The sequence below is a fragment of the Artemia franciscana genome, chromosome 13, assembly GCF_032884065.1.
Source record: "Artemia franciscana chromosome 13, ASM3288406v1, whole genome shotgun sequence".
NCBI lineage: Eukaryota > Metazoa > Arthropoda > Branchiopoda > Anostraca > Artemiidae > Artemia > Artemia franciscana.
Window position 1 is genome coordinate 11,320,990 of NC_088875.1, and position 14,827 is coordinate 11,335,816.

The following is a 14,827-nucleotide window of genomic DNA, read 5'->3' on the forward strand; positions in this document are numbered from 1 at the left end:
CAAAGCGTTTTCCAAGATTTCTGTTTCCCCCCTCCAACCCTCTATGTCCCCGGATCCGAATCAAACTGAAAATGGAGCATTTGAGACACAAGATTCTTCTATATATCAAGTTTCATTAGGATCCGATCACCCATTCGTAAGATACACCGATTTTCACGTTTTCCAAGAATTCCGGTTTCACCCTCCAACTTCCTTCAATGTGACCGGATCTGGTCGGGATTTTAAATGAGAGTTCTAAAGCACAAAATCCTTCTAGATATCAAATTTCATTTAGATCTTATCACCCGTTCGTAAGTTATAAATATCTCATTTTTTCTAATTTTTCTGAATTACTGCCCCCCCCCCCAACTCCACCAAAGAGAGCGGATCCGGTCCGGTTATGTCAGTCACCTATCTTGGACTTGTAATTATTCTTTCCACCAAGTTTCATCCTGATCTCGGAGAGATCATCCTGATCTTCTAAATATGAAATTTCATTAAGATACGATCACTTAGATAACTTCGATTTTGAAATGTTTTACTTTCGATGCGATCACACTGTCGTAAGTTAAAAATACCTCATGTTTTCTAATTTCTAGAAAAGGAGAGATCCTTCTGATCTCGGAGATATCATCCTGATCTCTCCGCTTTAAGCGTTTTCCAAAATTCCCCCCCCCCCCCTAATGACACTGGAACCGGTCGGGATTCAAAATAAGAGATCTGAGTTTCGAGGTCTTTCTAAATATGGAATTTCATTAATATACGATTACTCTTTCGTAAGTTAAAAATACCTCATTTTTTCTAATTTCTTAGAATTAACCCCCCCCCCCCCAACTCCCCCAAAGAGAGCAGATACGTTCCGGTTATGACAATCCCGTATCTAGGACGTGTGTTTATTTTTCCCACCAAGTTTAATCCGATCCCTTAACTCTAAGCGTTTTCCAAGATTTTAGGTTCTTCCCCCTGTTAATTTCCCCTTCACCGGATCCGGTCGGGATTTAAAATAAGAGCTGTGAGACATGATATCCTTCCAAACATCGAATTTCTCATTCATAAATATGAAATTCATTCATCAAGACTTCACAAATATGAAATTTCATTTAGATACGATCACTCTTTCGTAATTTAAAAATACCCATTTTTTCTAATTTTTTTTAGAATTAACCCTCCCCCCCCCAACTGCCCCAAAGAAAGGAGATCCGTTCCGGTTATGTCAATCCCGTATCTAGGACTTGTGCTTGTTTTTCCCACCAATTTTCATCCCGATCCCTCCACTCTAAGCGTTTTCAAAGATTTTAGGTTCTTCCCTCCCCCAATTTTCCCTTCACCGGATCCGGTCGGGATTTAAAATAAGAGCTCTAAGGATACATATCCTTCCAAACATCAAATTTCATTAAGATCCGATCACTCCTTCATAATTTAAAAATACCTCATTTTTCTATTTTTTCAGAGTTAATCCTACCCCCCCCCCCTCAACTCCCCGAAAGATATCAGATCCGTTGTGGTTATGTCAATCAAGTATCTAGGACTTATGATTTTTTTCCCATCCAGTTTCATCACGATCCCTCCACTCTAAGCATTTTCCAAGGTTTTTGGTCCCCCCCACCAACTCCCCCCAATGTCACCGGATCCGGTTGGGATTTAAAATAAGAGTTCTGAGGCACGATATCCTTCTAAACATCAAATTTCATTAAGGTCTGATCACTCTTTCGTAAGTTAAAAATACCTAATTTTTTTAATTTTCAGAATTAACCCCCTTCCCCCCAACTCCTTCGAGGAGAGCAGATCTGTTCCGGTCATGTCAATCACGTATCTAGGACTCATAATTATTTTTACCACCAAATTTCATCCCAATCCCTCCACTCTAAGCGTTTTCCAAGATTTTGGACCCCCCCCCCCCAACTCATGCCAATGTCACCAGATCCGGTCAGATTTAAAATAAGAGCTCTGAGACACAATTCATTAAGATCCGGTCACTCCTTCGTAAGTTCAAAATACCTCATTTTCTTCAATTTTTCAGAATTAACACCCCCCAACTCCCCAAAAGAGAGCGGATCCATTCCGGTTTTGTCAGTCACACATCTAGGACTAGTGCTTATTTTCCCCACCAGGTTTCACCCCGATCCCTCCACTCTAAGCGTTTTCCAAGATTTTAGGTTCCCCTCCCTCAATTTCCCCAAATGTCACCAGATCTAGTCGGGATTTAAAATAAGAGCTCTGAGACACAATTTCCTTCCAAACTTCAAATTTCATTAAGATCCGATCACTCCTTCGTAAGTTAAAAATCCCTTATTTTTCCTAATTTTTCAGAAGTAACTCCCCTCTCCCCAACTCCACGAAACAAAGCAGATCTATTCCGGGTTATGTCAATCACGTATATAGGACTTCTACTTATTTTTCTCACTAAGTTTCATCCCAATCCATCCACTCTAAGCATTTTCCAAGATTTTAGGCTCCCCTCCCCCGTCCCCAATCTGACCGGATCTGGTCGAGATCCAAAATAAGAGCTCTGAGACACGATATCCTTCCAAACATAAAGCTTCATTAAGTTCCCATCACCCGTTCGCAAGTTAAAAATGCTTCATTTTTCTATCTTTTCCAAATTAACATGCCCCCCACTGCCCCCCCCCCCCAGATGGTCAAATCAGGAAAACGACTATATCTAATTTACTCTGGTCCGGTCCCTGATACGCCTGCCAAATTTCATCGTCCTAGCTTACCTGGAAGTGCCTAAAGTAGCAAAACAGACCAACAGAGTGACAGAATTTGCAATCGCTATTTGTCACTTGGTTAATACCAAGTGCCATAAAAAACCTGAAATGACTGAATCCGCTATACCAAAACACTTTTTAAATTTTCCAAATCACAGTATCTTATTTGATCAGACAAAAATTGTAGATACGTCTGTAGGACTTTCCAGAGAGATTATAGAAATAAAAAAGATTATCTATGGGGGTATAAGCATTAATAGAGATGAAGGGGATTTTAGGATATACTCAATTTATATTAGTTTAATTAAGGAGTAGGTAAAATCTTTAACCAGTAGTGATTTACATAGCTGTCCTGAAACAAATGATAAAATTGTGAACTAAAGTCAGAATCAGGTCGAAGCTGGGAAAAGTCAATGGACTACAGCTAAACTAACAAATATAGAAATCCATTTAGTTTATAATCCATGAATTTGTTTTTGACTAGCCTGTGTTTGAATTTGACTAGCCTGTGAGATTTAGTTGGGGGTGATGAACTTGGGGTTTGTTGATATTCTTTTGTGTGTTCAAGTAAATACAGTCTTCTCTTTAAATAGATTCCCATTTATACACTGATTGTGATTGTGTCTACTGAGAGTAGTGACCCGTGGCTTCACTATAGACATTCGCTTTGGTTTTATTCTTATGTTTATATTATCAGTGCTGGAAGTTTCTTTATAATGTATGTTGTTCTTGTTTTGTTATTATTATTTTTCCTTTCTTCTTCTTCATGTGTTTAGTTGTCGTGTTTTCTGTGTGCGTATGTGTTATATTTTAAAAAATCTTCTCTTTTTTTGGCGTTCTTTTACTTCTTCTTTTTTTGCTGTTGAAAAAGGCTCCCGGATGCGGGGCCAAAAGATTCAGAGTTTTTTTTTTAATTAAACTGTAGTTTTGATTTCATTTTTTGTTCACTGCTTTATTGAAATTAAAACCGTTTTCTCTTGCTTAATTTTTCGTAAATAAAAAGAAGCAGGTAATAAGAAGCAAACCACAACAATGAATATATTCAGGCTGTCAAAGCAAGGTACAACAAGCTAAAAATATATTTTTAATTTATAATTATAATTAATAATTAATAGTTCTATATAATTTTTAGTTTAAATTTTTTATAAGCTATAATTTTATTTAGGGAAAAATCAAATTAAGGACTAGGTAGGCCTTTTTTTATTTCATTAAAATTAACTTCAAATAAAAAGAAACAGCTACTAAGAAGCAAACCACTAAAATGGTTATATCCAGGCTGCCAAAGGAATGTACAATAAACTACAAAAAATAGATTATAAAACACATTAGTATCCCTTAATAAAATGAAAAAGAGCTCACAAAGTTGTATGAGGAAGGAAAGAAGGAGAAATATTCAGAAAAAAACATTTTTGTTTTCTCATACTAAACAATCTTTTATCCTAACGAAATTGCCATTAATTTCACTCTGATTAGTCATTTAAATATAGTAGTTCGAATCCAATTTCTAAAGATGCTATTTCAGCTATAAGACTTACCCTGCTGGAGCAAGAAACAGCTATTTTGTATGGTTCTGTCGGACTGACGTCTATGTAATCTATGGCTCCATACTCTTTCACAAGAACTGGCGACTAAAACAGAGAAAAAATTACTGGCATGTGATACTCATGGCTAAATATAGAAGATGCAAGCTAAGACGAAGAATTTACAGAGCTTGCAAACAATTTTTTTTCTGTTTTCACTATTAAAGGTGACTGGGAAGGAGACTATTCAACAGAGAAATTTTAAACATTAGTTAAAGGGCTTTCAATCATGGATATTCCAGCAATAGACCTTTTATGGTTTCAGACTTTTTCACTTCAGAAATGACATTAAAATTGCATTTTGGTGCCATAAGGTTTTTTATGACGGTGTTGTCGTAACAGAACTAAAAAAAACAAAACACATATGTAAATATTAGCTTTCAACTGACCTTAAACGGGTAACAGCTGTTCAGTAAACTGTTACTATTAAGATGAATTTCTAAATCAGCATTAATGGGAAGTTTTTCTTCAAACAAGGGTTCAGTTGTATAGGGTTCACTTGAATGGGGTTGAGTAGCATAGGAGTTCAGTTGGGTTCAAATACACTTTGTATACAAATGAATAATAAATATCTATTTATATAGCCAAGGGCTACAAATGCTTGGTTCCTGTCAAACAATTTATATACCACTACATCTTACAATACCACTTACAATTTATATACCACTACATCTGGACTTTTTTTTGCAAAAACTATAAATCTTTGATTTAATTAAAGTGGAATTGCTGTGTGCAATTTAGAAACTTCATTTCTTTTGAAAGCCTAAAATACTTAATGCAAAAACGATAAATTATATTACAATTTGCTGGCAAAATAACAATTTCTTTGTCAGTGAATAGTTAACATCTTCAAGCAGAAATTTACCCAAGCCAGCAGACATGCATCAACAAACTTGCAAATTGGCAGATAAAATTTTGTGATGAAGGCACTTTTGTGATGAGCTTTGAGACACGATATCCTTCTAAATATCAAATTTCATTGAGATCCGATAACCCGTTCGCAAGTTAAAAATACCTCATTTTTTCTAATTTTTCAGAATTAACCCCTCCCCCAACTACCCCAAAGAGAGCGGATCCGTTCCGGTTATGTCAATCATGTATCTAGGACTCGTGATTATTTTTTCCACCAAGTTTCATCCTGATCCCTCCACTCTAAGTGTTTTTCAAGTTTTAGGTTTCCCCCTTCCAACTCCCCCCCAATGCCACCAGATCTGGTTGGGTTTAAAATAAGAGCTCTGAGCCACGATATCCTTCTAAATATCAAATTTCATTGAGATCCAATCACCTGTTCGTAAGTTAAAAATACCTCATTTTTTCTAATTTTCCAGAAATAACCCCCCCCCCTACCAACTATCCCAAAGAGAGCGGATCCGTTCCGTTTATGCCAATCATGTATCTAGCACTTGTATTTATTTTTCCCATTCAGTTCCATCCCGATCCCTCCACTCTAAGTGTTTTCCAAGTTTTAGGTTTCCCTCTCCCAGCTCCCCCCCCCCAAATGTCACCAGATCCGGTCGGGATTTAAAATAAGAGCTCTAAGACACGATATCCTTCTAAACATCAAACTTTATTGAGATCCGATAACCTGTTCGTAAGTTAAAAATACCTCATTTTTTCTAATTTTTCAGAATTACCCCCCCCCCAACTACCCCAAAGAGAGCGGATCCGTTCCGATTATGTCAATCATGTATCTGGGAATTGTGCTTATTTTTCCCATCAAGTTTCATCCCGATCCCTCCACTCTAAGTGTTTTCCAAGATTTTAGGTCCCCCCCTCCAATTCCCCCCAATGTCATCAGATCTGGTCGGGATTTAAAATAAGAGCTCTGAGACACAATATCATTCCAAAAATCAAATTTCATTAAGATCCCATCGCCCATTCATAAGCTAAAAATACTTCATTTTTTCTATTTTTTCCGAATTAAACGGCCCCCCCAGATGGTCAAATTGGGAAAAAGACTATTTCTAATTTAAGCTGGTCCAGTCCCTAATACGCCTGCCAAATTTCATCGTCCTAGCTTACCTGGAAGTGCCTAAAGTAGCAAAACCAGGACCGACAGACAGACAGACCAACAGAATTGGCGATTGCTATATGTCACTTGGTTAATACCAAGTGCCATAAAAATTAAATTCGCCAGGCATCTGCTACATCTGCCTCCTTGGACCAGTAATTCTTCTCTGATACAAAAATTAAAATTGATTCTGCCTGCAAATATTATTGATAAAAGGGTGAAAGATTTCAAATCTTCTACTGGAAAAGTTAACCACTAGTTGTCTTTCCTCTTTGTATAGTATGTAGTTATGTTTGTGTTTGTTGATTGTAATCTCTTTCTGTTCACTGATTGTTTATTTTCTCCTTTTATTTTTTTTGTCTTACTCTGTCACTAGGGCTGCAAACCCTCTTTTGTTTTGTTGGCAGGTCAGAAATAAATTGCATTGAACAGATATTTTTCAAAATCTAGGGAGAGGGGTAACTTGGCTTTTTTTATTTTTTCTGAAAATATCCTTATTTCAGGGGAATGTTTCTATTGGCACCCCATTTTTTGGATGAAAGAAGATGGTTGATTGCCTTTGTCAGTAATTAAATTGGATTATTCTCACTGTTAATTATTTATTGGTGGTAAGCAGAAATTTGGAATAGCAATAGCTTTGAAATTTACAAATTATACTGTAACTTATCTCACAAAAAAAGGTATCTGCCTTTGGCACCAGGCACAGATACTTTTTAGAGCATCCTATGAATAGTTTTAAAGCATCCTATGGTAGTTCTTTTTTATAGCATCCTATATAATTAAAGAAAAATTTCTTCTCTTACATTATTCAGTCGCAAGTAATTACTCATTTGTGGTTTGATCAAATGATTAAGATATGTAGCTTCACATAGCACCTTACATATAGTAAAGCCTAGTATATATTAATAAAAAAAAAGTTTTTTTTAACTGAAAGTAAGGAGCGACATTAAAACTTAAAATGAACAGAAATTACTCCGTTTATGAAATTTATGAAAGGGGCTGCTTCCTCACCAACGCCCCGCTCTTTACGCTAAAGTTTGACTCTTTCTCTCAACTCTTCTTTTTAAAACAGCAAAAAACTTTAGCGTAAAGAGCGGGGCGTTGATGAGGAAGCAGCCCCTTTCATATACGAAGTAATTTCTGTTCGTTTTAAGTTTTAATGTTGCTCCTTACTTTCAGTTAAAAAACTTGTTTTTTTATTTAATTTCTGAAAGTTTTTGAATCAATGCATGTTTTGATTTTGGCTCTCCGCAGAGGAATAATTAAAACGAAATTTGCATATTTTTTTTTGGCTAAATGGCTTTCTCATAGTTTTGATTGAATCATTTTTTTTAAAAAAAGGAGCAAGGGAGGAAGCCTAGTTGCCCTCCGATTTTTTGGTTACTTAAAAAGGCAACTAGAACTTTTAATTTTTTACGAATGTTTTTATTAGCAAAAGATATACGTAACTTATAAATTAGCTTATGTAACAAACTTTTGTATTCTCATGTTTTGATTACATATATATATATATAGCGGTTCACCCCTACGTCAGTACCTTGCTCTTTACACTAAAGCTTAAATTTTGTCCCAATTCATTAAGAATGACCCCTGAATCACAAAAGCCGTAGAATAAATAGTTGAAATTACTAAAAATACTTTAGCTTAAAGAGCAAGGTATTAGGAGGAGGTGAGCCGCTCATATGCGTAATAATTTCTGTTCGTTTTAAGTTTTAATGCTGCTCCTTACTTCCAGTTGAAAGAAATTTTCATATTTATTTTTTCATTGTGTTTTTTTAAATAATGCTAGAAAATCCTGTGTTCCCTTCATGGAAATTTTCTTCCCCCATGACAAATTCCTCGATTGAAAGTTTCCCAACATATCCCCCTCTTCTCAACCCCTCCCCCAACCAAAAAAATCCCCCTGGAAACGTCTGTACACTTCCCAATAACCATTACTATATGTGAGCACTGGTCAAAGTTAGTAACTTGTAGCCCCTCCCAAGGGGACTGTGGGGGAGTAAGTCGTCCCCAAAGACATAGTTATAAGGTTTTTCGACTACGCTGAATAAAATGGTTATTTTAGAATTTTGATCCGTTGACTTTGGAAAAATAATTAGCGTGGGAGGGGGCCTAGGTGACCTCCAATTTTTTTGGTCACTTAAAAAGGGGACTAGAACTTTTCATTTCCTTTAGAATGAGCCCTCTTGCAACATTCTAGGACCCCTGAGTCGATACGATCACCCCTGGGAAAAAAAACAAACAAATAAACAAGCATGCATGATCTGCCTTCTGGCAAAAAATACAAAGTTCCACATTTTTGTAGATAGGAGCTTGAAACTTCTACAATAGGGTTCTCTGATACGCTGAATCTGATGGTGTGATTTTCGTTAAGATTATATGACTTTTAGGGGATGTTTCCTCCTATTTTCTAAAAGAAGGCAAATTTTCTCAGGCTCGTAACTTTTGATGGGTAAGACTAAACTTGATGAAACTTATATATTTAAAATCAGCATTAAAATGCAATTCTTTTGTTGTAGCTAGTGGTATAAAAATTCCATTTTTTAGAGTTTTGGTTACTATTGAGCCAGGTCGCTCCTTACTACAGTTTATTACCATGAACTGTTTGATTCATTGCAGCACTTTAACATAATAGCTATTTGCTAAGAAAAAACATTATTGAGCTACATCAATGAACTTTGTAGAATGAAACTACAGTACAAGATGTGTATATATGTGTATATATATATATATATATATATATATATATATATATTATATATTATATATATATAGAAAACACACATTGACTGATTACAGACATATTATGGAATAGAGATTTGACCCCCAGAAAATGCCTAACTAGACATGAATTTGTCAAGTATATCCATTTCTGAAGCTCTCACTAACTATCATATCACACAACTGTAGATACATGGAGCTACTGTATGTTAAGGTTTCAAGTTCGTATGAATTGATATACAAATTAGATTATACTCTATCAAGCAAATACCCAAGACAGAAAAATAACTAATGCTCTAGAGCAAAGACAATGAAACTTTTGATTCTAATAAACATACTTAGACTTAAAATCGACTACAATGCAAGAACTCTACACCACTGCAAACTGTGCAAATTTAAAAATATATATAAATTTCGTATAAAAAATACTACCATCTAATTTATGACCTTCTCCAAAGTAGATGCCATCAGCCACCAGCAAAAACTTTAGTGTTTTTTAAGAGAAACTAAGAAATACATATGATTTTGGTGACAGAAAGAAAGCCAATAAGGGGCCTAGTAAAAAAGGTAGCATACTGATAGCAGATATGTCACCTTACACCAGAGAGATCACTAGCAAAAATGTTGAGGGGCAAGGGGTTTTACAAACTGGCTAGTCATTAATACAGACTGATTTGGGGGATATTGCTACTAAAGTCACTCATTTATTTTTCTTTTTTTACCAACTGAACCTGATCTTCTCTCATTTATTTCCATCAGCCCATATACCTGACAAAAAAAGAGCTATTCAAGTAGCAATGCTTTCTGTTACCATTTTATTGACTCAATTTTTTTTCACAATAAAACATTGGTAATAACAGGATCTACTCAAAATCGGAGCATATAAACTAAAGGTTTTCCTTGCTTATTAGCTAGTCTCAAGCTTACAACTATGTAAAATTATAGCAATTAGCAGGCTTGAAAGTTGCTCATTTGAGCACTTTACCTGATTTTGGCTTGCAAGCTTACTTGCCTTTCTTAGAAAAAAATGAATAAAGCTTGATCCATGGAAATTTCCTTATTAGCACAGTGTTACTTTTAAGAGAATTTGGTCATCATTGGGCTACTCTAAAAGAATGAAACCAACAGCAAATTTCTATTTATCTGATAAATCAGAACCAAGGTTACAAGAAATAGAATTAGGACAGATGTGGTTCTATGGGGCAGACCCTTATAAATTCCAAATAAGCACACATGAACAATACAAGCTTGTTTTGCAATTTGAACCCTTGCTCATTCTGCTTGAATCAAACAAAATACAACTAATTCTATAGCTAATACTAACAGCTAATGATAGCTAATTCTGAAGCTTCAATCAATCCTTATTAACAATGCTTAGGTTGAGCCAAATTAATAATTTTACCACAAGCAAAATAGTAACTACAAGGAAATTTGTCAAACAAGAAACTCTCAAACACAGCTTACATCTTTATCTCTCTACATCACTGCTTAATTACATTCTTTCAGTTGTGAGTTGTTTTTTTTTATTTGCTCTCTCCTTTTATGTTCACTTTTTCTTCTTTCTCTAATTTCTTTTACTATTTATCATGCATTACTCTATAAATGTTTCTATTCCAGTTTGCACTTGTATTTTATCTATGGGTTAGTCTATGTATTCTTTTATTGAATAGTGTGGGTGAAAAATAAATAATAATAATATACACAAAAACAGCATGATTTTCTTTCAGCCTGAGGATTGTAGTCTTGACATTCTTTATCTCCTTTTTAAGTCAGCTGTGATGGACTTATGGAGCTGGAAGTAACACAACTTTACTAAAATGATCAGTATTGCCTGATAAGTGAATTTAGCTCTTTATATTATGCTTGATCCCTGATTTTACCAGTGTTTGTATAGTTTAATAGTTAAAACATTTCTATAGTTAAAGCCGTCCTGGCTGAGTGGTTGGTGTGCTGATATGGAAATTCTTTGTCCAGGCGGCATGGATTCAATCCCAGTTATTGTGTTGCAAGAGCAACACTTTTTTTTCCTATGCCTCTGATCTCAGCTTATTCCTGGAAACTGGTAAGGGTCTAACTTGTGCGGTTTTTATAGAAAGTGTGGACCTCAGGCTGAACTGATGAATACAACATTACATTTTGGAAAGCTCTGCAGAACTCTTGCCTGGGGCAAAAAAGGATGGTTTTTGCTTGTCCACAAGCCAGAGCCTATGGTGTGCGAAGTGAAGTGGGGTTATATAGCCTATGTCAGAGAGGAGTATCTGAAGTTGTGCAGCCAAGCTTTTGTTTCATCAAACCATGTTTCTGCTTTTGAGTGGAAAGCTCTGTTCTAGCAAGCAAGCAGGCAGGCACCACTTTCAAATTGAAGATGGACTAAAATCTATAAGTGTTAAATATATGCAGCAGTTACCCGGCCCCCAAGCCAATATATCTTCTTTGAGTGATAAATAGAAAAATTTACAGAAGCAAAAATGTGGCATTTTCCCACGGGTCCAAAAGTGCTGCCATCTAATGTTTCTACCCATTTCTGTTTGTAATTTCAGCTGAGTTTATCACTCCGTTTTTCAGACTTAGGATTGCAGTCAGGAAATGGTATCAGACGTGCCTAATAAACTTTAAAAGTTATCTCATTGCTAAAGAAATTGGAGCTTATCCTTTGCTCCTTTCTAAGTGGTGATGTTAGAAAGTTGGCCTATGGCAAAAAAAAAAAAAAATCAACTTTTGAACTAGGACAGATAGAATTTTTTCGAGGCAATCGATAGCTCTTTATGAGCTGATCAAAGTATATGACATCCATTTTTTGATACAAAAATTCCTTCATGAGGTATAATAGTTTGAAAGTTTCAAGGGGTTGACAACTTCAGTAGTAAGGTACACACTGAAACGAAATCTAGGCCTATACAAATTGTGAGACATATAGAGGACTTGTAAGCAACAGTTGGCTGTTAGGCAATAATCACCTTCAGCAATGAGGGGTTAGCAACTTTTGCTAGTTGGTGTATCTATTATTTGTTTTCAGTGTATTTGATGGTAAAACCAATTTGGTTTTAGTGGTAAGATATATAGGGACCTGTAAGTAATAATCTGCTGTTAGGCTACAGTCAACTTTAGCGATGAGGGGTTTGCAACTATGCTAGTTGGTGTACCCATTTATTTGCTTCTGGTGAACTTGCCTATCACAGGAGAGGGACTTATAAGTAAGAATTGGTTCACTTTGGGCAAGAAATGGCTGTTAGCTCATAATCATCTTCAGCAATAAGGGGTTTGCCACTTTTGCTAGTTGGTGTACCTATTATTTGTTTCTGGTGTATCTGATGGTTAAATCAATTTGGTTCCAGTGGTAAGACATGTAGGGGACTTGTAAGTAATAATTGGCTTTTGGGCTACAATCATGTTCAGCAATGAGGGTCTTGTAACTGTTGCTAGTTGGTGTACCCATTTATTTGTTTCTGGTGAACTTGATGTCATCATGGGAGAGGGACTTGTAAGTAAGAATCTGTTCACTTTGGGCTAGAAATTTGTGCACATTGTATTTGATCTCTTTAAATCTGACAGAATTAAGTGTTTACACATTGGGTACAAACATTAACATAAAATAATGAGGTAGTTTCATAATAATTAGTGTCACCTATATTGTTCCAAGTTTTCATCCATCATGATGTCTATGATTGAAAAGGATAAAGTTCAACTGGCTCCAAAGTAAATTTAGTCCCTTCTTTTGATATTATTTTGAAGTTGTTGTTTTTTCAATGCTGAGGAATAGCCTTTGGTCATGTGATTACTGATCAATAGCAAAGAAAACAAAACCAAAGTGTTTCTCTTGCCACACTTTAGTAAGCACAACACTTCACATTGCCTGGGCAATGTAGGTCTAGTTTAGTTTTGGATGGGGGTCAGTGGTGTGATTCTGTAAGCTCAGCCAGAGTCAACCCAGCTCTAAATGGGTACCCAGAGAAATCTGTGGAAGGTAAGTAGGAAGGGTGTGTGAAAGCACAGGATGGTTGGCCCCCAGCCCTCCATTGTACTTCTTGGCTGAAGGGCCATGAAACAGAGATCAGCACTGCTGGTTTGGACCTTAAGGGTCTAGTCCTGTCTTAGTACTGCTTACTTATCTATAGTTCTAACAAAAAATATTTATTAAGAATTGTGTTTTACAAGCTAATAGAAAATTGTTGGTTAAAATACCCTACTGAACAGTTTTCTCTAACAAATTGAATTGTTGATAAGAATTTTATCATCAAACCTAAAGATTATGATGAGTAAGAAGAAAACATATCAAGCACTTTCTATTTAAACATTTACTAAGAACTAGCATGTCAAATATTAACCAAAACCAAGGCCTACCATACATATTTACCAAGAATTACAAAGAACTACTAGTTTGAAGTTTGTATTACTTTTAGTCTTTTTTTTTTTACATTTGAAGGTCCTGTGACAATTCATTCTAAAATATATATTTTTAGATTTCTTAAAATGTGTTCTATGAACTTCAAACAGTAATAAAAATGGTTTGTGAGATGACACAAATAATCTGAACATAAACAAGAGCTGCTGATGTAAAAAAAGGCATCAAAGCAAACAATTACCTGAATTTGACCATGGGCTTGCACCAAAAGTTGAGTAGTCAGGCTGTTGAACATTTGTCTAATGTGGTATTGAAAAACTTTTTTTTTGAATTTTACAAATTCCTCCCTTTTACTTTTTATGTCGGCAGCTCTGGTCAATGTTATTCTTGTCAAAAAAGAACTATTTTATTGTTGTTTTGAAATTCATAGAATATGTCTTAATAATTATGAGAAAACCAGGGCCATTTTTTGTTGAATAAATTATTCTGGAAAGGATTTTATTAATGGAAACCAATTGAATATAAACAAATGGAAAAAGCCAAGGAGACATGATTCATTGTTACTTGCTGTAAATTAAAAAGTAAGAATTTCATCCATTACTGCTAACATTTTTACATAGGCCTAGCCTATGGCTATATGGAACCATTAGGAGAAGAGGAGCTGATGATAAATTGTCATACCTTGTTTTTGTTATATTTAGTGCAACAAGCTTGGAAGCTTGCCATATTTGGTATTAATAAAAAAATAAAAACATAAAAAACATAGGATAGAAATGCACACAAAATTAGCAATCTAAAAGTATCTCTCTTTTTATTTTGCTATGTGTCCTTCTTGATAGCTGCTATAATAAACCTTTACTAAGATAGGCTTACACAATTGCCACAGAAGACCCATGAAAGATTATAGGCTATTTGGAAAATTGGATAAATGTAGGCCAGGCCTATTGCAATGGACTAGCCTAGGATCTTAATAGCATTTAGTTGGCCTAATTGAAAATTTTAAAGTATCACATAGAAAAACTCTTCTAAACATACCGACAAATGAGACCAATACTTAGAAGCTTCTGTTACGCTGTGCTTTAGCTTTGTTTGTTGCCTTATTGTAGTTTTCTTGAAGTTCATAGTGATAGCTTGCTTAAATTTTAAAACATTCGCTTCTTGTTTCGGTAGAAAATAAAAACTTAATTGCTTATAAATACATCTGCCAAATCTAATTCTTCTACAGAAATTTCACGAAAAACTATTTGGAAAATCAAGTTTCAAAGACCGTGTCCCAAATCTTATTTTACAAGTTCAAGTTCAAGTTCATTTATTTATTAATCGCACATACATGTATATATAAATGACATAGGCCCATGGGGAGACAAGCTCGAAAAACTAGGCCTAGACAAAGATAAAATAATAACACACTACAATACAAAGATAAACGTGACGGCAAAGATACAATAACACAACAATAATATGAAAGTAGCAGCTAGCCCAG

General features: G+C 35.2%; 1 protein-coding gene across 1 annotated transcript in view; it reads right to left on the reverse strand.

The window, feature by feature from the left end:
- LOC136034521 (U3 small nucleolar RNA-associated protein 15 homolog) overlaps positions 1 to 14,605 on the reverse strand; it is a gene marked incomplete at its 3' end in the record, with an annotated part of 30,346 nt that extends 15,741 nt beyond the window's left edge. Inside the window, 2 exon segments of the mRNA XM_065715746.1 lie at positions 4,226 to 4,318; positions 14,380 to 14,605. Of these exon segments, the coding sequence (XP_065571818.1) occupies positions 4,226 to 4,318; positions 14,380 to 14,466 (180 nt within the window).
- Positions 14,606 to 14,827: the final 222 nt, after the last annotated feature.